Source organism: Merops nubicus, unplaced genomic scaffold, assembly GCF_000691845.1.
Source record: "Merops nubicus isolate BGI_N331 unplaced genomic scaffold, ASM69184v1 scaffold5482, whole genome shotgun sequence".
NCBI classification, from domain to species: domain Eukaryota; kingdom Metazoa; phylum Chordata; class Aves; order Coraciiformes; family Meropidae; genus Merops; species Merops nubicus.
Window position 1 is genome coordinate 83,647 of NW_008594133.1, and position 24,325 is coordinate 107,971.

At 38.2% G+C, this 24,325-nt stretch overlaps 1 protein-coding gene across 1 annotated transcript; it reads right to left on the minus strand.

Annotated features, from left to right (window-relative positions):
- Positions 1–629: 629 nt before the first annotated feature.
- Positions 630–23,860, minus strand: PAWR (PRKC, apoptosis, WT1, regulator). Its single transcript, XM_008935638.1, has 4 exons — positions 23,706–23,860; positions 6,744–6,891; positions 5,244–5,348; positions 630–863 (listed from the first exon to the last, which is right to left on the minus strand). The coding sequence occupies exons 1-4, from the start codon at positions 23,858–23,860 to the stop codon at positions 777–779; spliced, it is 495 nt and encodes a 164-aa protein (XP_008933886.1). The 3' UTR covers positions 630–776.
- Between the last annotated feature and the right edge of the window lie 465 nt (positions 23,861–24,325).

The following is a 24,325-nucleotide window of genomic DNA, read 5'->3' on the forward strand; positions in this document are numbered from 1 at the left end:
TTCTCAGACCAGCAAACATATTGTCTGATAGCAAACCTGCATTTCATTTCAAAAGCAAAAGCTTTAAAATAAACTGCAGTACACAACTTCAATATGATTATAAGAACTCATTAATGCTGATACCACAGGTGATTTATTGGTTTATTGGTGGTTTTGGTTTCTTTTTAATAAAACCTCTTCCTCCTGCCAGAATACTGTTATACAGAAAAAAAAAAAAAAAATTGCTACTTTCTACTACTGTCAGTCTTTCAGATACAGTAAAAAAACCTCAACATACAACAGTTTTAGAGCAAATCTGAAAAAAGTTATACATCAGTAATAAGGCATCCACTTTACAGCTGTTTAAACAAAAAAAGGAAATATTTCCCAAAATATATATTTTGGATTTGTGTAAACAAAGTTTATATGTATTGCTTCCATTCATTTCAAAAATATACACTCACATCGACTGAAAGTGATCTTGATGCTATGTTTTAAATTACTGTAATTTATCCAGATGTAGTCTGGAGATACAAACCCCAAATATTTTTGAACTTAGTATCTTGAAATATGTCAAAAATTTCAATTATGAGAAGTAAGCTAAAAATATGCCCCAAATTTGATGCCATTTCACTGAATGAAGAGAAAGTACTATGAAAATAAACATTCATCTGGTTTCCTAATAATAAATATAATGACAGTTATTATAACATACTGCAACACAGGAAGCATTACTATATTGACCTTAACGTTCAATCAGTAGTTTTTAAATCTTTCCTCATTGAGGCTTGAATCTTCTACCTTGTCAGCTGTCCAACAACTTTTAAGAGGGTTTTATTTTCTTGCTTCAATTGTTCATTTTCATCTTCTATATCATCTAGGTCCTGTGAAAGGAAAAAGAAGCATTTCTCAGGACATAAATAGTAGCAGCAGGAATCTTAGCTCTGAAATGAAGACGTTTGGGTTAGGAAGATATTAGTGCCACAGTAGCTCCTCTTAAATCTGTTAAAACAGCCTTTTTCCAAGAAATCCAAATAGGATGGGCATGATTATTTTGTTGGCAGATACAGAGTGTATTAGTCAACTATTGCCTCTGCTACCCAGACTCTGCTTGTCTGCAACTATCCTGCTCACAGGTATACATCACTGGTTATTACTGCAATGAGGCCTGCTTTGTGTTTTATGTGAAGTACTAACATTTTCAGAAACAGTACTGCCTCTCCATTTTTTCCCTTGCTTTCTGGGAAAAAAATAAAAGGCATTTTGTAACTTTGGTCGAAACTGCTAGTAAAAGAACAGACAGCATGCACAGTAATAATGCAGACTTAAAATAGCTTGCTCCTACCCCAAATGTTCATCCCACTTCCACCAATAACCATATTTACTCACTTTCCATTGCACTTGACTTCCTACAAGGTCTTTGCAAACCTTTGAAGTGAAAACCAGTGAAAAAGGCTGCTTAATGCAAGCATTACTTCAGTAAAAATAATTTTACTGCACATAAAAAAAACCCAAAACATGGATAAAACAGATCAAGAACAAAAAAAAAAGAAACAGAAGAGTGACCTCAAAGACAGCACTTTAAGGAGGAAAATGAAAGGCAGGTGAAGGAGGAATAACCAGGATTCTCATTAAATATATTAGGTGCCTTTTGATGGAGAACTGCAAGACCCTACTGTTGACATGGTAGACTAAAAACACAACAGTAGTAGAGAAAAGATTTTCTCTCTATCGTTCCTCCAAGTTGTTAAGTGGTGTTTGACACACACAGCCCATTTTCTTATTTCTCTTTAGTGGAGTCATTCCAGAAGTGCATACTAGAGATGTTGTGTTTAATCAGTGTAAGTATTTTTAAAAGCCTCTTCAGTTTGCCAAGCCAAAATCCATAGCACAATACCTTCGCAATTACTTTATTGTTTTTGTAATGTGGAATCAAGAAATCACTAGCAGAAATTCCTCTTTGCCTCACTGAAGTAATGCTGCCTCACAGCATGAATGACTTCCAGGACAAGTATTTGACCACCCCAACATAACAGATACAAGTGACTTAAACATCTAAACACAGAAAGTTTTGATGGATAGTTACTATAAATACAGTTTCTATGTAATGGTAAGACACCTACTTTGTTTTCCCTCTCATGCAGTTCAAATCAATAATCAGATAGAAGGGGCAACAGTTTCTTAAAAAAGCTATATTTATTTAGTTCAGGATGCATAATACTTTGTGTGAACTTCTTAACCCAGCCTCAGTTAAAGCTTAACCTTCTGCTTAAAATACCTGTCATTTACTCAAAATATTAAGAGTTTGTGAAATGTTTGTGCTGCAAAAATAACATTCCAAAGGCTATTACAAGTAAAAGTTTCTTGAATACAAGCCAGGAAAAATAACTATTTGCAGTTTAAGTATCTACAGAAACAATGGACCAAGAGATGCAGGTGGTTTTTGCCACACTGAAAGTTAAAAGTTTCTTATTCAAAATTACAACAATAATTTATACTTAGAAAAAAGAAGCAACAGCAGGAAAGCTTGGACTGCACATACCGAAGGAACCAATAACTACACAACTGACAGTAATTGGATTATAAATCCTCACTGACAGACTCTCTCCAAACACCAATTTAACTACAATGACATCTTAGTGAGGTCAGAGATGACCAAGTGTAAACTAGTCAACAGTTGAACTTAGCCTGCAAATATTTAAATGTCTCAAGATGCCTCTCCCTTCAGACATTTGAGGGTTTTACGAAGCAATCACTCCTTTCTTTACAAAAAACGTGGCAGACATACTTTTAGTGGCTAATGCACGGGAGTGAAAGAATGCTATTTATGGTGGAAGGCCCTTTCTATTTCTCAATATTAATGTAGCTCATGTTCTTTAAGTAACTTTGTGATGTACTCACTGATCTCAGTAAAATTAACTAAATATATGTACTTAAGATGAGAAAAAGCCTGGCAAGAAGTTTTCAGGATTCTTAGAAAAAGTTTTTCAAGGGTAGCACAAGATCTCTGCCAATGAGGGATGCATCCGTGGTTATGAATTGGCTGAAACTTCTACGAAGAGCATTTCTTTAAATATGAGGGCTGAGCAGTCAGAAGCTATGCAGTAAAATGGGATTTAAAAAAAAGTCACTTAAGCTCTCTGACGTGAAATTCTTTCCATGTCTGTGCAACCTAACATGCAATAACTGCATATTTTGATTAATAGAAAAGATGGAGAAATACCACAAACATGTATATGGTCATATTTAAAGACCCCAATTTAGGTTACCTAGCAGCAGAACCTTTAAAAAAGATCTCTGCGTAACTTCACTAAGTAAAGTTTGGTCCTCCAGACATCCATTTATCTGAGCACAAGGCTGAAGATCTCAACTGGTCTCCCCTGTAAAGCTTCCCATCCTGATGCCAGCCTACACAGTAACGCTTCATGAAGAACAGATGGATGTCCAACTGCTGGCTCTCATAACCTCAGTTATGATAATACATCTTAAGCAAATACAACTCCCCTATTAACTTCCAGAACCTTCTATCACCGGAATACTGCAGTATTTCTGTAGCTTTTCTTAACATTCTAAACCGTTCCTCTTTCCAAATCCCATGAATAGCCAATATAGAAGCAGTCATAAATCCAAGAGCGATTAAAAACATAAAACTGCATCTGTTTTAATGGTAGCATCACTTGAGACAGGGGTTCGAACTCTTGTAAGAAGACAAATTATTAAGCTGGTCATAAAGTCAAAAGGCAGCTGTTTCATCACTAAGAAAATGCCAAGGGATGCAAACATAAATAACTTGCACTACGAATAAGCTAATAGACAATGCTACAGCTCTGATAAACGCTGACCTGACTGAGAAAAAAAATCAGAAAATATTCTTTTCTGCATTTAAGAGAGGCTGTCTATGGAGCACAGACAAACTCGTTTTGTGTACCTTGTGAACAGTACCATTTTGGTCATTTTATTATAAAGAAGTTTCCAGAATGACTGTATTCTGCTTTAGGTTTTCTTCTCACACAGCAAGCCGAAGCTGCCATCATACTTTGACACAGGCATGGCACAGGCACTGCTTGACTGTGTAAAATGTCAAATGTGTAAAGATGGCTTCTAGTCAGACACTCCATTTAATTTAGGACACCATACTTCAAACATAGCAGGGGAAAAAAAAAAACAACAAACCATTGTTCCTGGAACAGCAAACCTTGCAACTAGTCATGGTCCTAAACTACAAGTTTTCAGTGATTTAGGTTATTCTGATTTGTTTTTCTGAGTTCTGTGTCAGGAACTCGGGTGTGACCTGCAGTATCAAGTAGCTCTGCCATCCATTCTGTAGAAGGACACTTGCCTTGACTATAGTAAAGTCATCAGCTTAGATGTGACAGATTCTTTGCAGAATGGAAAAACAGCATAAAGAATAATTCTTGCATTAAAATAAAAATCTCTTTAAAACAGACAATACTTTGTTTGTCCTACACATTGGCTCCTAGCTTTCTTTATTCAAGAAATAAAAGAAACCTGCTTCAGAATAACCTCAGCTACTTTAGTCATCTAGATCAGTTTGCAAAGTCTTCCTAAACTATAAATCAATAGTGTAAAAAGAAAGCTTGCCTCTGTGCATAGAAGAGTTTTTGCCTCCCTTCACTCCTGGATTGACCAAAGCCACTCCTGAATTTTTTTTCTGTTTTCTTATGGGAATGAATGCACTCGACCAGTAGAATCATATTTCCCCAAGTAAATCCAGGTTCTGCACCTCAGCCAGGAAGTGCAAGATGAGGTCACTAATCCACTCTACAAAAGAGTTTGTCTGCCCTTTAAACTGGGACTTGGTAACACTGTTTTTTTCTATCACAGAATCATAGAACTATCTGGGTTGCAAGAGATTTTAAAGTTCAAATGCCCCTGCCATGGGCAGGACACCTCCCACTAGACCAGGCTGCACAAGGCCCCATCTAACCTGGTCTTTAAAACTTCTCATCCTGTCCCATTCCCAACGTCTTGCTCTTCTACCCCCTCTTCTCCTGCCTACACACTTTGTCTCAGTGATGCTAGCTCAAGTCTCCTGCCCCCTGCCTTGTTATGACTTTACTTGGGGATCAACAATAAGGAGTATGAGTATGTGTCAAAATATAAAGCACTTATTGCCAAATCTTTCTAAGATCATCTAAACCATTATTAGTAACTAAAAGCTTACTAAAATGAAATTTGATTCATAATTACTTTGTCTAACAAAAGTCCTGCATAAAACTTTATCCATATGAGAATGTGCTTACTCTGTTTAATAAATCAATTTCTTCCTTCAGCTTTCCAATTAGTTCTTCTTTGTCCTGTGTCATCTTCGTTAATCTTGCATTTTCCTGTCTCTCCTTTGCAAGTTCCTAAAACCAGAATACACACTGAAGTTTGAAAAGGAATTTTAGTTTTGAGAGAGTTTTAAGCTATTACCATTTAAAACAAAGAAGAAACCCCCCCACACCACTTACCTATAATTCCTTTTCTACAGCAAGTCAAACCCACATCTTAAAGCCCTTATGTTTCAAGGAGCTGAAGAATCACATTGAAGAAAATATTTTACCCACAGCAAACCTGTGTGGTTTCCAGAGATCATGTTTTAATTAATATTTAACTTAGGCATGAACCCAAAACTGGATAGAGTTCCAAAACAGAAGTAAATAAATGGAAAGTATCAGCTTCCAAATCTGTTATATTGGGAGGGTTATGCCTTTTTTTCTGTTGGTTTTGTTTGGTTTGGGGGGGACCAGTGGGGGGTGGGTGTGGGAGTGGTGTTATACTACTATTAACAATGAATGAAGACTCGCTGCTACATCTGTGTGCCTGAATGTGAGGAAAAAATTGTAACATCTGCTAGAAATTCAGTAAATAGGGTTCAAGGTACTGAAAAAAAGACCTTAAATCTTCCTCTGTTTTCTGTGTTACTGGCAGCTAAATTATTTCAGGAGGAAGCTGATTTGGAAAGAAAGACTATGGTGTACTTCACTCAAATCAGGCTCCCCCAGGATAAAAAAAAAAACAACCAGTAATTTCTACAAAATATGCTTTATTGTAATCCTTTCTAAAAAAGATGTATTCAAATTGTGTTTACTTAGTAACTTTCATCCATATGAACTCAAGAATATTTGACAAGTTACCCACAAAAATGCACTGCAGGGGAAGAGAGAAAAGCCAGTAACAGATTACACAGATGGCATTAGCAAAACACTGGTTTAGGTGAAAACCTCAGATTTAACATTATTACATTTTCCCAAAATGGTTTGCATGATGGATGTCTGAAATAATGAAAGCTTTGTTTTATACACATTTTTAAATGTTTAAAACTTTAACAGACAACTGGCTAGCAATTAAATTTTATATTTCAGTACATTAAAAAAATCCAAACCAAGAAGTAGACCAGAAGCAGGCTTGCTAATTTTCTGAGCAGCCACTGAGCTCCCTCTTCCTCCACGTTATTTGCCCTGTAATGGTGTGTCACAAGGTACACATGAAAAATATGCAGAGCACTGCTGGCTCTCTAAATGTATTCTCTTTACCTCAACTATTTCTCACTTATATACCAAATGAAAACTAAACATCTGTGATTAGAAAGTTCAAATTCTTCTCAATCCATCTGATTCTTTATACATTTTTACAGACATAACTATCTGTACCTCAAACTTTTAGCATAATTTCTATATATTTTATTTGTATATTTTCCACAGAGTTTCAAAGGTACTTTATTTCAGATGTATGCCATGCAGATGTTAGTTGCTACTTACCCTTTCAAGTTCCTCAATCCTCTTTTCCAAAGCATTACTTGGTATGGAACTGCCAGAAGAATTTGCATCCCTGCTGTATCTGCTGTAAGTTGTCCTGTCTGTTCTGGAATATCTATTTGGAGCATCATCTTCTGGTGCATTAGCTGTGCTATGAAGGCAAAGAGCAAAGCAGACATTTATTTACACACTTAATGAAATGGAAACGACAGAAGTAACAAGAATGGCTCTCCAAAGCACTCAACAGGTCGGTCTAAGAAACTGCAGAGAACTTACTTCACAGCTCTTCTGTTGCTGAGAACTCACTAAACTCACTGCCACAGGGAGCTGAATATTTGGATAACACAGGTCTCATCATCATCAAAGGTTATCAACTGTAAACATATATTTATCCTTTCTTCTTTTTAAAGTTCAAAAGTGTTATGAACTGTGCACAATAAAAAACAAGCTAAACAACTTAAGTAAAGTACCACTATCAAGTTTAAACTAAGCATCTTTGTAAGTAGATGAAAACTTAAAAGATGACAACCAAGTACATGCCCAAAATGTAAGAAGCTTACACATATCAACTGACTTTTGAGGAGTTATGTGCATGGCCTGTAAGGAACTGGGAAGCAAACCCAAGTGAGAAAGTGATACAGCCCACCATATTAATTCCATGCCATTTCCAAGTACTTTACTTCAGAACATGGATGCAACAGTTTGTCGTAACTCAGCTGGTAGGCACTCATTCATTACCTGGCAGTATCTCTTTTGGTTTAGATCATGTGTCTATTCATTAAAAATCACTACCCTGGATTCTTAACAGATAAGCATTGCAAATGCACATCAGCTAGTTTTAAAAAGCTTATGTGTTCTCTTTTATGATTGTATGTACAAAACGTGACAATTTCAAAACATATGTGAGAAGCCAAGCATTTTCAAAGTCACAAATTTAACATTCATTTTCCAAATAGTTGTATTATTTACCTGCAACATAGAATCTAATGAGTAGGAGCGGAACAGCGTGCCCCAAGACCAGGCATAGAGATAGAGATCTTTCCCATCTCAATCCACCAAAACCGCACTTCTTAGGCTTTGAAAATACACAGCTAAACAGCCAAATGCAAAAGAAAAAACCCTTGTTGAGTCTTTACCAGATCTCAAATGTAGACACTCAAAAGCCATCTGGACACATTCCTGGGCAATCAGCTGTAGGTGGCCCTGCCTGAGTAGGGAGGCTGGACAAGATGCCCTGTAGAGGCCCCTTCCAACCTCAACCAGTCTGTGATTCTGTGAAATCACACAGCTGAAATACGTACACAATGTTTTTCCAGAGCACTTACCAAAGAATGAAAACCACTGTGAGCACCCCTACAACACTGCCTTTAATACATAAAAGAATACACGATTCATGTGCTCATTTAACAATTTTGCATTTCCTAACTCCAGAAAACTACTACTGACAACATGCAAAACTAGATGGATGCAGTGCAAATGAAAAGCAGAAGTATCTGGCAAAAGGATGTCTTTTCATGGATATAAATACTGTTTTTCTCCAGTATGTGTGAAGTTTCCAAGGCACACTGACACAATTGTAAGGAATTTTGTAGCTTAATGTTATTACCATATTTAGCACTGTTTATTCTTCATCTAGAAGGTCTTTAAAAAAACCCACATTTCTAGGACCGGATATGCGTGTTGCAACACAACATAAGAGAAATGTTTTAACTTAACTCTATAAATTCTAGATTATTTAGCTTTCTGAAATGTTTTGTTTCATGTTGTTAAACTCTCAAGAATAGCCCACATAAGAAAGGCTTAATTTTTCATCACTAAAAAATGAATTCTTTTGCCAATATACTTAATATCTCAACTCAGCTCCGGTGAGTGATATTGGCAGATGTTCCTACAGGAAAGTCAGAAGAAAGAATGCGTAGATAGGAAGGATTTCATTAATAATGAGAATTAAGACATCTTCTGTATTTTCCCTGAAACTCTCTTCACTGATTCCACTGAGGAGCAAACCCTACTAAACACACTCCTTTTCAGTATCAGCAAGTACAAAAGACACACCACAAAGACTTCTAAAAAACGGGATTTAAAGAAACATTTCAGGAGGCATTAGTACATAACCTAACACAAGGAACGTGACAGCTATAAAGTTCATTATTTTGGCTGTTGTGGCCAATTGCCAGAATACAACAATATCAAAAAAGGTACCATCTGAGACACAGCAGACGTATCTCTTGCAAAGAAATGAATTTTACTTTTCAGATACAATGTCACTTCACAAGCCTTAAACAAGAAAGAAAAATTATCTGTAATAACAATGTCATTGATCTTGGTTTCAATTCTTTACTGAGAGAAAACACCTATTAAACAGCCCCAACAAAGGTATCTCCATGGAAACAACCTTTTTATATATATAACATAAGAAACATATTTTATATTTATAAAGAAATGACAACACTAATACAATAATATTAACAGTAATAATCATCTGTCTAAACTGAAGAGCTTTGTATGCTACTAGGAAAACAAACGGGGTCTATGCCTTCTCTTGGGGGCATTGGGGGGAAAAGTGCACACACATGGCAGCAGAACCTCTTTAGTTTGAGACGGCAACTGAAACCTTGCTGCCTCCACCTCCTAACTGAATAATGGTTTGCAAATACTTGTAACCTGGAACTTGATGGAATGTCACAAAAGGTAGGAAAGAGAAGAAAGCCTATACGTACACTGGGTAAAAGTGGTCATAGCACCAGACGAAAAATGATAGCGGTCTGCAAGTTGAAAAAATTTAGAGTCACTGCTCAAGAATGCAGTTCAAAATGTACTCCAGTTTTTAGCATTCAAGTAGCCTATGCGCATATGAGTGTTTCCACACTTAGAGCTGAAACATCTAGCCACAGGCTACGGCTGCAGGAAACAGCATTTTTACAATTATTTTTCAAGAAGAGTATCTGAGATTGTGTTTGTACACTGAATTAACAGTGTCCACCCAGAGAGTGGCAAACGAGAAAGCATCTGGACAGAAACATCCCAGACTGCTGCTGGTTTTAAAGGGGCACGTTCAACAAGATGTGTAACAAAATTCAACTAGTTGTTCCATTAGCTTAGTTTCAATTAGCCACTACTAAAATGCCATTTTAAATGTCTACTCCTGTACTACAGTGCTGAAAACAGAAAACACTTTGGCAACTTAAGAAGAACTTTTTGCAGTTTTTTTTTTCTGGCTGTACTTAAAATAAAAATCGTATAGTAAAATCAAGCCACAGTGCAGTTTGACCACTCTTACACAGAAACAAAAAGTTTATTTCAGAGTGATGTACTAGCAATTTCATTTAATATAAAATACAACCATTTATTCACACAGGGGCAGGTTTAAAAGCATTACTACAGAAAGATGAAATAAAAGTTGTTCCTTCCAATGCCTCTTTGGTTCTTTCAATGTTTTCCTGCAGCACTGTCCAAATTGCAACTTCATCCAAGTCAGCCTCAAATTTCACTGATTTCAATCAATCGAATTCGATCAATCTAATTTATTTCAACTACAACACATTTATTTTTATTGCCAGGAGCCTATAACTATACTTGATTTGAAAACTCCTAATTAATTATACTGCTGAAATCCAGCCAGCTACCAACAGCTTCTTCAGAAAAACGAGCATTTATAAATAGTCCACCCTGGACTTTTGTTACTTCAGACTGCTTAAGCCATCTCCATGGCTTTCAGAGCTGGGCTAAGGAAAGGCAGTCTTGCCTTCCCCACAGCTGCAGGTTCCTAGCCTCCTCCACTCTTCCTGGCTCTTCCCTTCAGGTGACTGAGTGGGAAACCATTCAAAGAGCTGGTGCAGCAATCCCACAGCCCAACTCAAGAAGCCATCAACTTCCAGCCACAGAGGCTCCCTGAAGCACCACTCCGTCCAGCTGCATGAGCACTGGCACAGGGACAGTGAGGAACTGCAGTTGGCTCAACTTAGAGCATCAAAAATTTCTGCAAAAATAAACCCTCAGTTTTTCTGCCTTCTCATAACACCAGTGTTGGCTGAAAAGGGATATGTAAGTCAAGAAAAGCCCCTTGAGTGACCCCTGTCTATTTTAAGTGTTCATATCTGCACAACAGTGGTCCTTTTTTAACAAGGTAGATGAGACAATGCTTTAACAGCCAGCCCTCACTGCAAAACTCCCAAACACAGGCAAACAGGCAAGTCTGGGCACAGGGTTACGAAACAGAATTTTGCAGCTGTATTTTTTTTTAACTAGAGAGACCAGGGTTAGTATGATGGAATGTAAATTGTCCTAAGTTTAAGCTTTGCACTAATCTAAAACCACAGCAAGAGAATTCCAGCAGCATTCTAGCCTTTCCTTCAGAGCATCTCCAATGAATGCTCAAAAGCACTAACTGCTTCTTGTGATCTCTTCTTCCTCATTTATTTCTCAACTCTTGCATGAATGTTGAACTCGAGTACAATGTAATCCTTCAGACTGAGTGGGCAAGTGTCTCTGCCTGTCAAGTTCCATGTCAGTGTGTGCCGTACTAAGCTTCAAAGGGGGGAAAGAAAAAAACCCACCCAACCCTTTCTGACATTTTGTCTGGAAACCGTAAAGCCATACCATATTGCATTCATTTCCACTAATAAACAAAATTATAAGGGGAACACATCCCTGAACCACCAAGAGATTTTAATCTAACTCCTTTTGTAAACTGATCCAGCTTGATCTGTCTGATCCATGAACCACACAAAAATCTTCCAAGTTATTTTAAATCCTGATTTGCAAGGTTTTCTTTTCAATTTAAGACATTTCTAAAAAAGAAGCTAAATTGGTTGAAAAGCTAGTAGACAGTCTTAAAAGTAGGCTGCTAAAACAAATTCTCTGTGCTTATCAAAATATTCCTATGACCACATACATATCTTGCTTTACTGGTATTTGTGAACAAACTTTCTCTTTCACAGAATTCAAGAGAAACATAATTCTTGTTGACATGTAGATTACACTCCAGTGTTTCAATAAACAATGTACACTTTGTCATTCTCTTGTCTGAGAAATCAGTGATGACACCAACTATGCTGATGGCATCAGACCCGAATCAGAAAACACTTCTTACTAATGGCAACGTGCTTGCTTTAGAACAACTACTCATAAAGCAGTGCAAAAACTGGTAGACCCAGTCAGAGTAACAACAGTTTGGAGTGGCCAGGATGAGGTGTATCACTTTAAGAAAAGCTTAGAAAAAAATGAGAGATGAGGAAGTTGATATAGGCTGTTATAACCGAACAATACCCCCACATTTTAATCACATGAAGCTTCACAGTCAGGAGGGAGGACTGATCACAACTCCCTAATACTCTTCATGAACATCAACTTCATGTCAGCATGCCCTTGAAGATTCTGGTCATGCTTTTAATACATCACACAGTACCACTCCACATCACAACAGAACTTCACCTTGTTTTGAAAATATTTTATGTGGTTAATCATGCCGCTACAAAGGAACCCTTCCACAAACTTTTGGGGTGTAATTGTGGATATTTTTGAACTAAACTCAGAAGATGGACAATTATAGACTAAGAACCTTACCCCAAACTTCTATTTACTTTACTGTATAAGGAGACAGGCTCAGTTTGTCCAAGTCAGCCAGAACAGAAGTAGAATAACACAACATCAGCCAGAGCTCATTTGTAAACATGTCTTCCAGTCAATGGACACTCAGTGAAATGGGTTTCTCAGAAATGTCATATAAATGTTTAATCATGGATTGCTGCATCCATGTAAGGCAAAGAAGCCAGCATGTCTGATTAAATAGGTAGTAAAATCTATGAATTCCTTGAGGCCTGGAACATACTCAGAGAACAATGATTCCATGAGAACACCCAGCACAGATCCTTCTTCTCTGCTCTTAGGTCTCTCTTGTCTTCTTAGGACCAGCAGGCTGGGTATTTCAATGTAGACGTGAAAACAGCTTATAGGGGAAGGGAAAGGAAAGGTGCTGGGAGCTCAGGATGGTACCAGTAAACCAGGACTAGAAGTCAGAAGAGGACACATGGAAACAAAACACAAAAAAAATCCCAAGTCTTCAGGGAGATAACAAAGAGAAGACTATGACCTCAATGGTTAAAAATAAGGATGTAAGAGAATGGGGGAGAGAGCAGAAAGGGCATCTAACTGGGCTAAGAAATGGAAATCAGTGGAGTGAAGAAAAATGGCAAGATGAAGAGATGTCACTTCTGGTGAAGAACAACTGGAGAAAAGAGGGAGAAGGCAAAAGAAGAGAAGCAGGAGCAGTAATGACAGAAGAAAATGACCTAAAAACCTGTCAAATAATGCTGTGCATTTCTGTGGGGGATGGAGTCTATAACAGAGCCCAAGATTTTAGAAAAACATTTTTTCACTTTTTTCTGTCCTATGTCTACAAAGCTTACTAACAATCTCTTCCCCAACCACAAAGTACTAACCACCTGTTGTCAGAGTAACACAAGAAGCAGTTTCCAATGGGATCTCAGAGTGGTTGTTGTCCCTGTGCGAGAACTTGCTTTGAAAACCTAACGGACTACACCCAAAACTATTAAAAGAACATCAAGTTGACATATTTGAGCCTTCAAGCAGCTTACGGTCTCAATCCAGCCTTCTGGCATTCACATCACAGATCTAGGTGTAATCACAAAAAAGGACTTTCAGTTTCCGAAGGATTTCTACTGTATTTGGGACTTAAGTGAGAACTGAGTGATCTGAGTAACAATTAGTGTATAGGAAGCTGTGTTCTCTAAGACTTTTCCTTACTGCAGATGTAAGAAGGGGCAAAAAAGCCAAACACTAGCAGAACAGAAGAGGACTCTGGTCATGACTCCCTCAGCACTCATACCAGAATGCTAAGCCACAGGGAGATACGCTTTGTTCCAGTACTCTGACCTGAAAAATTACTACAGGGACGTAGAAATTTTCAAACACAGAGGAAAACCAATAGAAACTGCTAACTCCAATCACAGTGGGCACTGAATACCTCATGGAGGGACAATTAGAATACAACTCAGCATTTGTGAGCACTAGACCCTGTGCTGACTTCACAGGAAAATAATCCTTTGTTTTTAACATGAGGTTGGAAGACTGTGCAGTAAGACAGACAGCAACATACATAAGGTATTGAACAGCAGCTCACAGCAAGTCAGATTCCTCTTCAGTGTGATGCCAGTCCTGAGGGGGAAAGTTGATGAACAGACAATGTATATCCCACATACAGCTAAAGCTGACTGAACGACATCTGCACAAACAAGTCTGATTTTAGCATTTTCTAGCTTTGGAGTTGCCTATTTTTGCAAAGATAATCAGAAGAATTAGCTTGTTTTTGAATCAGCTATGAATGTGACTGTGCAAACTTCTGTTTATTACCACCCCATACACAGCCAAGTTTTTGCAAGTGAGTGAGTATATACAGCATGTGAACGGAGTAAAGATAAGGTTTATGAAAAGCTGCAAAGCACTATGACACACACCAGCAAGTATTCGGCAGATACAAATAGCAAGGAAATTCTGCACTGGGACTGAAGAGGAAATGGAGACTGAATTCAAATATGTTTGATTAATACAAAAGTATTCAGGAAATTACGTAGCTATTAAGGTTGTGACAGTAAGTCCACCCATTCTGCAATGACAAAGTGATTAAGAAAAAGAAACCTTGCAGCAATCAAACACATCACTCAACTAGGTTTATGAGAACCCACAAATATAAATATAAAAGACAGAACCATGCCAAGAAATCTAAGGCATAAGAGGCTAGGTTATTATTTTTTTTTTTACAATGAGGGTGGTGAGACACTGGAACAGGTTGCTCAGAAAAGTTGTGGATGCCCCATCATTGGAAGTGTTCATGGTCAGGTTGGCTGGGGCTTTGAGCAACCTGGTGTAGTGGAAGGAAGTTCCACCCCATGGCAGTGGGGTGGAACTACGTGATTTTTGAAGGCCCCTTCCAACCCAAACAAGTCTGAGGGGTGGAAAATACATCAGTAAAGACTAGATAACTGTAGGTGCTCTTTGCAGTTACATCTACAGCCAGGACATATATACACAGATGAATTAACTACCTACATATTTTACCTCAGTAAAGCGTATCTAAAAGAGAATATTTAAAATCCATATGTCAAATAAAAATGTTGCTTCAGCTGCCATATTTTAGACCCCCTGTTGCCACCATATTTTACTAATAATTGTGACAGCTGTGTTAGTATTAATTTCACATGGGCAAAAATTTCACACACTGGTCAAGTGCATCAAGAGCTTCTGAAATATTTTTCTGATTGAAGAACTTGAGTAGTGATCAGGGTAACACTTGGCTCAAAGACAAACAAATAACAGAGGGCATGCTACATGTGGGCAGCATCCCCTACAAATGAGAGAGCAGTATGACAATACCATAGAAACTGCTTTCAATATTACTGTGGAGAGTAACAAAATTATCTTCCTGTTCTAAACTTCAGAAGATGGTGGTTCATAAATTACCTTTAAAACCACTAGCTCATAGGCAATGTCTTATCAAGTTAGACATTTGCTGGGGCAACTGTTCTGCACTAGAAAGACCCATCAAAATATTAGCTGAATTTAAAGTAATAACATAATAAGAGGGGTTTGCTGCATCTCTTAGGTCCTTACTGCAAAATCAGGCATCTAAATCAAATGCATGTACAGTATCAGTATGATGACCTCTCCTACAAACATCCATTTAATCAGCTTTATTTCTGGCACAACTATATATGTAAAGGAATGTGTTATGTACAAAGATCTCATACCTTTTATACCGGCTTGAAACCATCCTTGAGGAGTCCTAAAAGAAAGAAAGGAAAAACTAATTAACATTTTTTTGGTATCTGTACTTCCAAAATACTTTTATCACTTTATAGAAAATGAAGCCTGCAGTTAAGAGCAGGAGGCTCATACTTCACACAGCTCCTGTGTAACTCAGTTCTGCATTATTTTGCTGTCAGAAATAGAAAAAATACCAGGATTATTATCACACTGTTACTGCTTCTGAACACCAGCTCAGAACTCTTAAACAGCAGCTTCTGGTTACATCTTAAAACTGCAGGCACTTTCTCTGTCCCCCAGCATCCAGGACATGCAACTTACCACAAGAGTATACACTCTGACACCAACATGCCTTCACTACCACTACTGACATGGAAATGCTTGTACACTTTATGACTGTTCATCTACTTGTCCAAGAGACCAGAGCAAAACTGCTCCAATGCTTTGGCACCACTGCTGTTCTTCTGGACAGAACAAAAGCTGAAGCTGACAAGAAGTCAACTGTTGAGATCAAATCAATATAATATGCATCAGCCAGGTCATGGTAACTACAGGTATGCTCGTCACCATGTTAACCTGCTGACACAGGTGTTGCAAGCTGGGCCACCTCAGTTTCTCTCAGGCTCACTGAATTGGTCTTCTCCTGGCATTTGCTATTAATCAGGTAGGCTAGAAGCCTCTACATGGACATTCTGTGCACTCAAATGTCAGACAGTGACTTTGATTGGTAAATTAATTTCTAGACCACTGCTTTCAAAGCATCTGCAGAGGCTTACTGCATTCTGACCACAAACAAAGAATACACTGTATCTCTCTGCTATCTGGGACTGATCTTAACATTGGAACAGTGAGAAATGGAACACATTTTAAATAAGAGTAAAGATTTCCAATGTGAGTTCAACAGTGCAAGAGCTGTGCATCTGGCCCCTCAAAGATACACTCAGGGATTACTTGCAGATTACAAGAATTTTTTTATATCTTAAGGTAAAGAAATTCCTTACTTTATTCCCACAATGCAGTAAGATGTTTTCACCAAGATTATATTTTGATATTTTGGGGGCAGCTTTTTTTTTTTTCTTTTTTTTTTTTTTTTAAATCAACCTCTGTAAAGACGGAAATGGAAACAAAAGGGGCAGTAGGGAAAATGGCTCATTTTTTGTTACACAATCCCTCAAAAAGTAACTGTGAATTATGCACAAATGAAAAAACCTGAAATCACATACATTTGCATCAATAACGCTATGCCTGTAGCTTCCCAACACCAGTCTGATCACACAGAAAACTTTAGACAAGTTTCAACTGGTAAATGGCAGCTCAGATTAGACAGAGTAAGCCCTCAAATATTTTTTAGGATGTTGTATGAAGAACATGAACCAATTATTTCATTAGTCATAGACAAAACTCTCCTCAGCATCTGCAAATATTAGGTAAAAAGTCAGGAAAGAATATTTAAGGAGTTAATGAACTGAGCTATTGCCTTTATTACAAAATATAATGGCAAAGCATGAAATTCAGTCTATTTATGATACTAACTGCAGATAAAGGAACAAGTTCTCAAAATAAGATGCAAGAGAATTCTATCCAACTCTGAATATCCTACAAGACATTTGAGTGCCTTCACTGATCAGTCTTTGTAAGCAAATAAGCTAAAAAATAGGATAAAAAGAAAACAGAAAATCTTAAAAGTGCATTTTTTTTTATCAAGCATTTTCAACTTCTGCAATATGTCCTGCACTTTCCCCAGTGTAAGCAGAAGAACAATATTCAACAAACTGAAGTCATGGGAACTATTTAAAGAAACCTACAGTGCTGTAAAACTGCTTGTTTAACACTGATAACTATTTTATCATTGATGACAGCATCTGAAGAACAGCAATTCACAGCTATGAAACAGTCACCTAAATTTCACTCCTAAAGGGGCAAGGAAGCAGAATTTTAAAGGCACCAATGCTATTTTTAAAGCTTTCTAAGGGTACTTTATCTCTGAAAGGTCATGGCAGTACAGGGAGGTTCCTGAGGACTGGAAATAAATGCCACTCCTATCTTCAAGAAGGAAGATCCAGGGAACTACAGACCAGTCCTTACCTCAGTCCCTGAAGGACAAGAAGGTGAAATCAGCATGGATATATGAAGAGGAAACCATGCCTGCCTGACTGACCTGGCAGCCTTTTACTACAAGATGACTGGCTCCATGGAGGAAGAGGGGGGGGTGGTTCACTCGATTTTATCAAGGCTTTCAGCACCTTCCCACATAACATACATCTGGGCACACTGCTGAAATACAGACCAGGTAAGCAGACTGTGAGGTACAATGAGAGGCGACTGGACTACTAGGCAAAGGGCTACAAGCAGCAGCACAAAGTCCATCTGGAGGGCAGTCACTTAGCAGGGGTTGATACAGGGGCCAATGCTGTTTCATGAAGATGTTAATCGTCACTAATGACCCAAATGCTGGGGCAAAGTGCACCCTCAGGAAGATCACAGACTATGCAAAACTTGGATGAGCAGTTAATAATAATACATGAGATGGCTGTGCTGCCATGCAGAGGGACGTTGACAGGCTGCAAAATGGGCTAACAGAGACCTCATGAAGTTAAAAACAAACAAACAAACAAACAGGAAATGCAAAGTCTTGCACCTGGGGAGGGATAATCCCAAACACCAATACACGCTGTGGACAAGCTGGAAAGCTGCTGTGCAGAAAAGGACCTGGATGTCCAAGTGGACACCAAGTTAAACATGAGCTATCACTGTGCCCTTGCAGCAAAGAAGGCAAATAGCATCCTCAGGATGCACTGCCAGCACATCAAGGGAGGTACTATTTCCCCTCTGCTCAGCCCTGGTGATGAATATTAGCATGATTACAGCTGTTATTGATAGGAGTGAGCCAATGGAGGACAGGGAGTTTCAGAGGATGCAGGTGTCTGGGTATTGTCAGAGCATGCCAGCAAGACCCAGAAAATGCTGGGGGAAGAAGATGGAATCACACTCCATTGTGCCCAGAAAAAGGATGAGAGACAATGGACAGAAACTGAAATACAGGAAAGTCAACTTCAATATAAGAAAATAATGTCTTACTGTGAGATTAAACACCGGAGCAGGTTGCCTAGAGAGGTTACGGAGTTTCTACCCATGGATATAATAAAGAAAACAACTGTCCACAGTCCTGAGCAATTTGCTATAGTTGACTCTTCTCTGTCCACACGGGTTGGACTAAAGACTTCTGGAGACCCCTTCCAGCTTGAACCATTCTGTGCTTCTGCTCTGCTCGTCAGAGTTTTCCAGCTACATTCTTCTCACAGCTTAGTGAGTTTAAACATAAACATATACCTAATATCTGGCAGCTCCAGAGAATTTCATTCTGCCCTCTCTAACTGTTATCTGGGGACTTATGTATCTGAACTTTTACATGCAGAGGACTGTAATGGTTTGATTTTTAGTTTTAAGATAGTCAGAAATGACTGACAAGGTGATTTGACTCTGACGTACATTGAAGAGATTCAAGTGGTTTCATCTAATACATTAAGATACATGTACACTACATATGCAAACTGAAATGCCATATCAGCAATACCAGTCACAGCTCTCAGTGGAGATGTTCTCAGAAACATCCTGGTAGTCCTACTGGCCATAGACGAGTGGTCCCAGTCTCTTTTTAAGCTTGGATGGAGAAAGAGAGACACGTAGCTGACTGGGTCAAAATTTCACCTAACTGTAGATACAACTCTTGCCAACAAAGCAGGAACTCTGGGCTCTAAGCTGCCTTAGTTCTTATCGTTTAAAACTCTTCTTTTCATGAAAATTAATAAACCTTAAGGTTATGGCCATGCTTCCTGGTGAACGTAAGCCTTTGCTTATGGTGAAAGGCAGAATTCACAAGAAAGGGAGAATTTGCACGTGACATTGCAGTCTAGTGAAGCACTCACTCCTCTACAAAGCAATCTCTGGATCTTGGATGCTTGTTTTCTACACTAGACAAAGGGATGTGATATATGCATTGTATACCCTCAAATTTGCTAAGATCTTTTCATATATTAAATGCAAGTATAACTGTAAAGCAATTTATATACATAGATGTGTACATTTACCTCAACAAGAAACTTCTAAAAGTTTGGCAATACTATTCAGAAAAGCCAGTTCATCAGAAAAAGAAAGCTGGAAAAGCAAACAAATGCTCAGGGACAAAGTTCACGGCAATTACTCTCCTTTGCTACAAATGACAGCAATTAAAACTGAAAAAAAAACCAAACCAAACCAAACTAACCAAACCAACCTGAACAATTAACTAGCCCATTGTAACAGATGTTTCTACAGCAAGTATTATTGGTTTTATTTTTGTAGTTAAAATTAGCCATGAACAGAAAGTTAAAAATACATATCTGATACACAGAAACACTTTCCTCTGATAAACAAATTAATATTGCATATTTGGTAAATTGTGACTTTTTTATTTTTTAATCTAACATAAATACAAACCAATCTTTCTTTTAAGATGATGCAAGCATCAGGAAAATACATTATTTATCTCTCCTCTCATGTTATGAGATTTATTTTCTGTGTGTTTATCCAAAAGTTGCTGAGAACAGGAATATATGTAGTTACACTATAAAGGGCATTATGTGTCTATTAAATATGAATCTAAGCTTTCAAACTCTTCAGAAGTTCATAAAATGAGGTAATTATCTAATTTAAACATGTAACTTAATATCTTGTCTCCATCACTGTTTTTGGAAAAGAGAAGGTTGGCAGAAAATGAAGAAAGGGAAGGAGAAAGGATGGAGTTCCCTGCTCTGCAAAGAATAAACTTAGAAGATTCTGGGGCATGTATATAAATACTAATTTACAAATCTTTCTTATATTCTTTAATATTTTTAAACTCTGAGTTTTAAGCCATATTTACAATATCCGGTCATTACTACAAAAATAAACGATTTCTCAAAATAGTTGTTTATGAGCCATGAAGTGATCAGTTCATTTGAATGTCTCCCTTGGAAAAAGGAATTCTCTTCACTGTCTGTGGAAATCCTGAACAGAAAACAATCAGGAAAGAAGTAACCCCTAACAATTAAGCCTATGGTTTCCTTCACACTGGTGAAAAAATACTACTGCCCAAGACATCTAACAACATCAGCTCTTCAGTCAGGACTGAAATCAAACATTTGTTTCAATACAGGATTCAAAACACAGCTTTAAAATTACTTTTACCTCTTGCACATGACCCCTGGCAGCCTGCATTACCTTTTAACAGTATATACTACTGCTAATAAACGATAAAACCAAGTAGTCTTGCTCCATCTCAAGTTGGAGTTCAAGAACACTACAGACTGATGTACATCAGCACTGCTCCAAGAAACTGGTCATGCTTCTTTTTCATGTCTACAAGTGTTTGTGCAGCCATGTACTAATCCACAACAGGATGTGATCTAAGTGAAGATAACCAAGAAGAAGACCAAAGATTTATCTCATTCCACATGAGCTCCATCATCTGATTCACCACACAGCCTAACAATCACACATTCACCTGCTGCAAAACACAGTGTGCAAAGGCAGAAAAGGCAGCTGAGACCACTTCTACTTACAAAACCATTTACTGCCAATTAAATTTCTGTCAAACTAGGATATAAGCCACTTTGGTAACTCTCGTCTCTGTTCCTGGCTCATCTTGGTACTTCATCTGGCCAATACAAAGACTGCACAAACCAGCTGGTCATCAGGCTTTAAATAAATAAAGCTGTCTGTGTTTACAAGTGTCTGACAAAGACTTCCAGATGTTAAACCAACCCTATCATTACAAATCTTCTAGTTAAAAGGCACTAACAAACACTGGCTTTAAACATCCTCAAACTCCCCTGTTGGCTGGACTATGAAAATGGTTTACTGGAATCCCTTGAAAGACTACTTAAAAGTTTTGTAAACAATTAAAGCAAATTGCCTGGATCAAATCAAGCTGCTAGGGTATGATGGTATATACACTGACATGTAGAATATCTGCAACGTTCTAGAGTTTTACTATACGCTAGTGTAAATTATGCCTACACGATCATATTCCTGCAACATGCAAGGTTAAATTTTGACTGAAATCAGGTCATCAAAACAATTTATTTTTTTGTATGTAATCCAAATATGGGCTTCCTACCAAGCTTCCTATACGTTCTTCAAGATGCGACCAAATACAACTGCATGATGTTCACGGCATGAAGGAAGGGGATCTATTTCTGAGGTTTGGTGACTTTTTACATATCAAGGAGTAGGCAGAGTCTATCTCCATCCAGTCAATCAAGTTAACTCCAATCACCTTCGTAAGTCTCACCTTGATGAACTTAATCTAATTCTACTTTCTTCTCACATTCAGTACAACTTTATGCTGCCGTTTCCTTTGGAACAGCAGTTACACATCTTCTGCAATGCAGAAAAAGATTCAGTCAGCTATTAAAGTGAGGTAACAGCTGAATGCTTGACAACTGAAAAGCACTCTAATTCTAATACAAACCAGAAGTAACTGCAGGTGTGAAATGCAGGAGAAAGAAAGATGAAACACACTTCTGCCCCCCAACAAAATTCCCCAAAAGCAAGCACCTCTCAGGAGCAATAGCAACATGGAGATAACAGTTACTCTCCATTCCCAGTTCTAAACCCTTTGAAAATTTCTAGAGATGTTTCTCACAGCACGCAACACAAACTCAACTTTGAACAGAAGTGCTTTTGCCACACAGGTGGGGGGCAAATATCTCCACTCATTATTTCCACAGAACCCATTATTTCCAGAAGCATTCTGAAGCATTTTCAATAAGCTCAAAGCAGCAACTCTGTATCACTCAACTCCTTGCACCCCTTGTAGCTTTGCACTTTTTAGATCTCTACTTGGATGGAATGCTTGTATGTACAAAGCCATCCCAAGCTCCTTCCCCATCCTATTTTCCTAGCTGCCAAGATTTCACATCTATTTCTGAGATTCATTACATTTTGTTTTTTTTCCTGGTGTGGGTTTCCTAGAGGTGACCTTAAACACTGTTGACTCACCCAATAAATCTATTTTATAAGCAGTCATTCTAAAAATGAGGTTTTGTTTCTGTAACTGTTAAAGAAGCATGAAGTTATCACCATCTATCAATCAGTTACAAAATAAGCTAAAATGAGAACCTGGTAAGACTGAACAAAAACAAAAGATAGCCTATTGTTCTTAAACAGCCTGACAATTTTTTTTTGTATTTTGATCTTCCTTTGATTTGCACTTTGGCAAGTTGGAATCAAACTTGCCACACGTTTTAAGAGAGCCTTGCTTAATTTACATGCAACTGATCTTTTTGAAACATGCCATAACTAGTAACACAGAACAGAACAAAACTTTAAACACGAAAAAAAAACATTCCTATGTCCTGGAGATTAAAATTCAGTTGCCAGAACTATTTTGATATTGTGGCACCCAGATACTTAATTCCAGATCAGCAATCCAGAGCCATCTCTTCTTTGTGAAGCAGTTGATGTAGACAATCAAGACCTAAAAAAACGTGATAGGGGAAAAGGAAGATACAGTTTCTTCACCTGTGCTAAAGAGGAAATTTAAGATTAATATACCCTCTGGTCACATATTCCTGAAATACTGGGTGATCAATTCAGGTAGGCATTTATAAAGGTGGAAAGGCGACAGTACTATAGTATATGAAAGGATGATGCTTTCCTGGGGAAGGAAGCCAGAAGAGAAAGTATAAAGGTCAGTTCAGTAAGTAAATTAGAGCATCTGCCTGTATTTTATTGAGAGAGAGACTAAGCAGAAGATCCAAAGCCAAGACAGTTTTCCAGATGCAGAGTAACCTAAAAATAAAATTAGGACAGTGTCACAAGTTACCAGTTCCCTAGACTGACTTGGCACTTCCCTGGCCCTTCCACTGCAGCCCATATGAAGTCCATGTATTTCAAACAGGTTCCAGGCAGTTTCTTCTACCTCTTGACTACGCAGCCCTCTGGGGAGAAAACCTACTAAACATCTTTCTTCAAAGGGGGAAATCCAAAAACGTGCCATTGTCTGTGACATGCATGTTTCTGGCCTGTGGATGTGTACTGTCCTCGGTGAAAGCAGTGCTGGTCTCTCTCGGTGCCAGAGCAGAGGCTGAGTGCAGCACTGCACACCCAACACACACAGAGCCCGGGCAGTGACGACCAAGCAGAGAGCACCTCTGCCCTCACCTGCCAGGATCACGGGCTACCTGCGAGTCCTGGCTCATTGCTGGCCTGGCCTGGCTCCTGCAGAGCAGCTCCAACGTCCCTGCCCGCAGGGAGCGTGCCCCACGGGCGCGGCAGCACCTCCGGCAGAGCCAGCCAGGCTGCTGCCACGGAGCCATTCCTTCCAGCCTGACCTACCGAAACACGTTCGCCCCATGTTCCCAGAAGTACCCCGTGCTACGCACACTGGGACTCTAATTTACCCTGTGCTACACACACTAGGACTCTAATTGCTTCCAGCTATTCCAACTATTAATTACCTGTCCAATTGTGAAGAAAAATATCAAATATACAGACTTATTTCATATCATGTTAATATAATTTAAACATTTTAACAGAAGAGTTTTTATCTGATCTTACATAATTCCAGAGTTGCAAAGGTATTGACGTTTTGTATATAAGAAAAACTCATCATACAAGTTTTTTATATGAGTTCATGGTGGTTCTTTGCCTAAAACCCAGCATGAACTAAATCAAATGTGTAACATTTGGGGCTACTTCTTGGACAACACGGTTTACAGAACTATTTATATTTTTACACAAACAAGGCATTTAAAGTTTATAGAATCATAGAATGTCTGGGC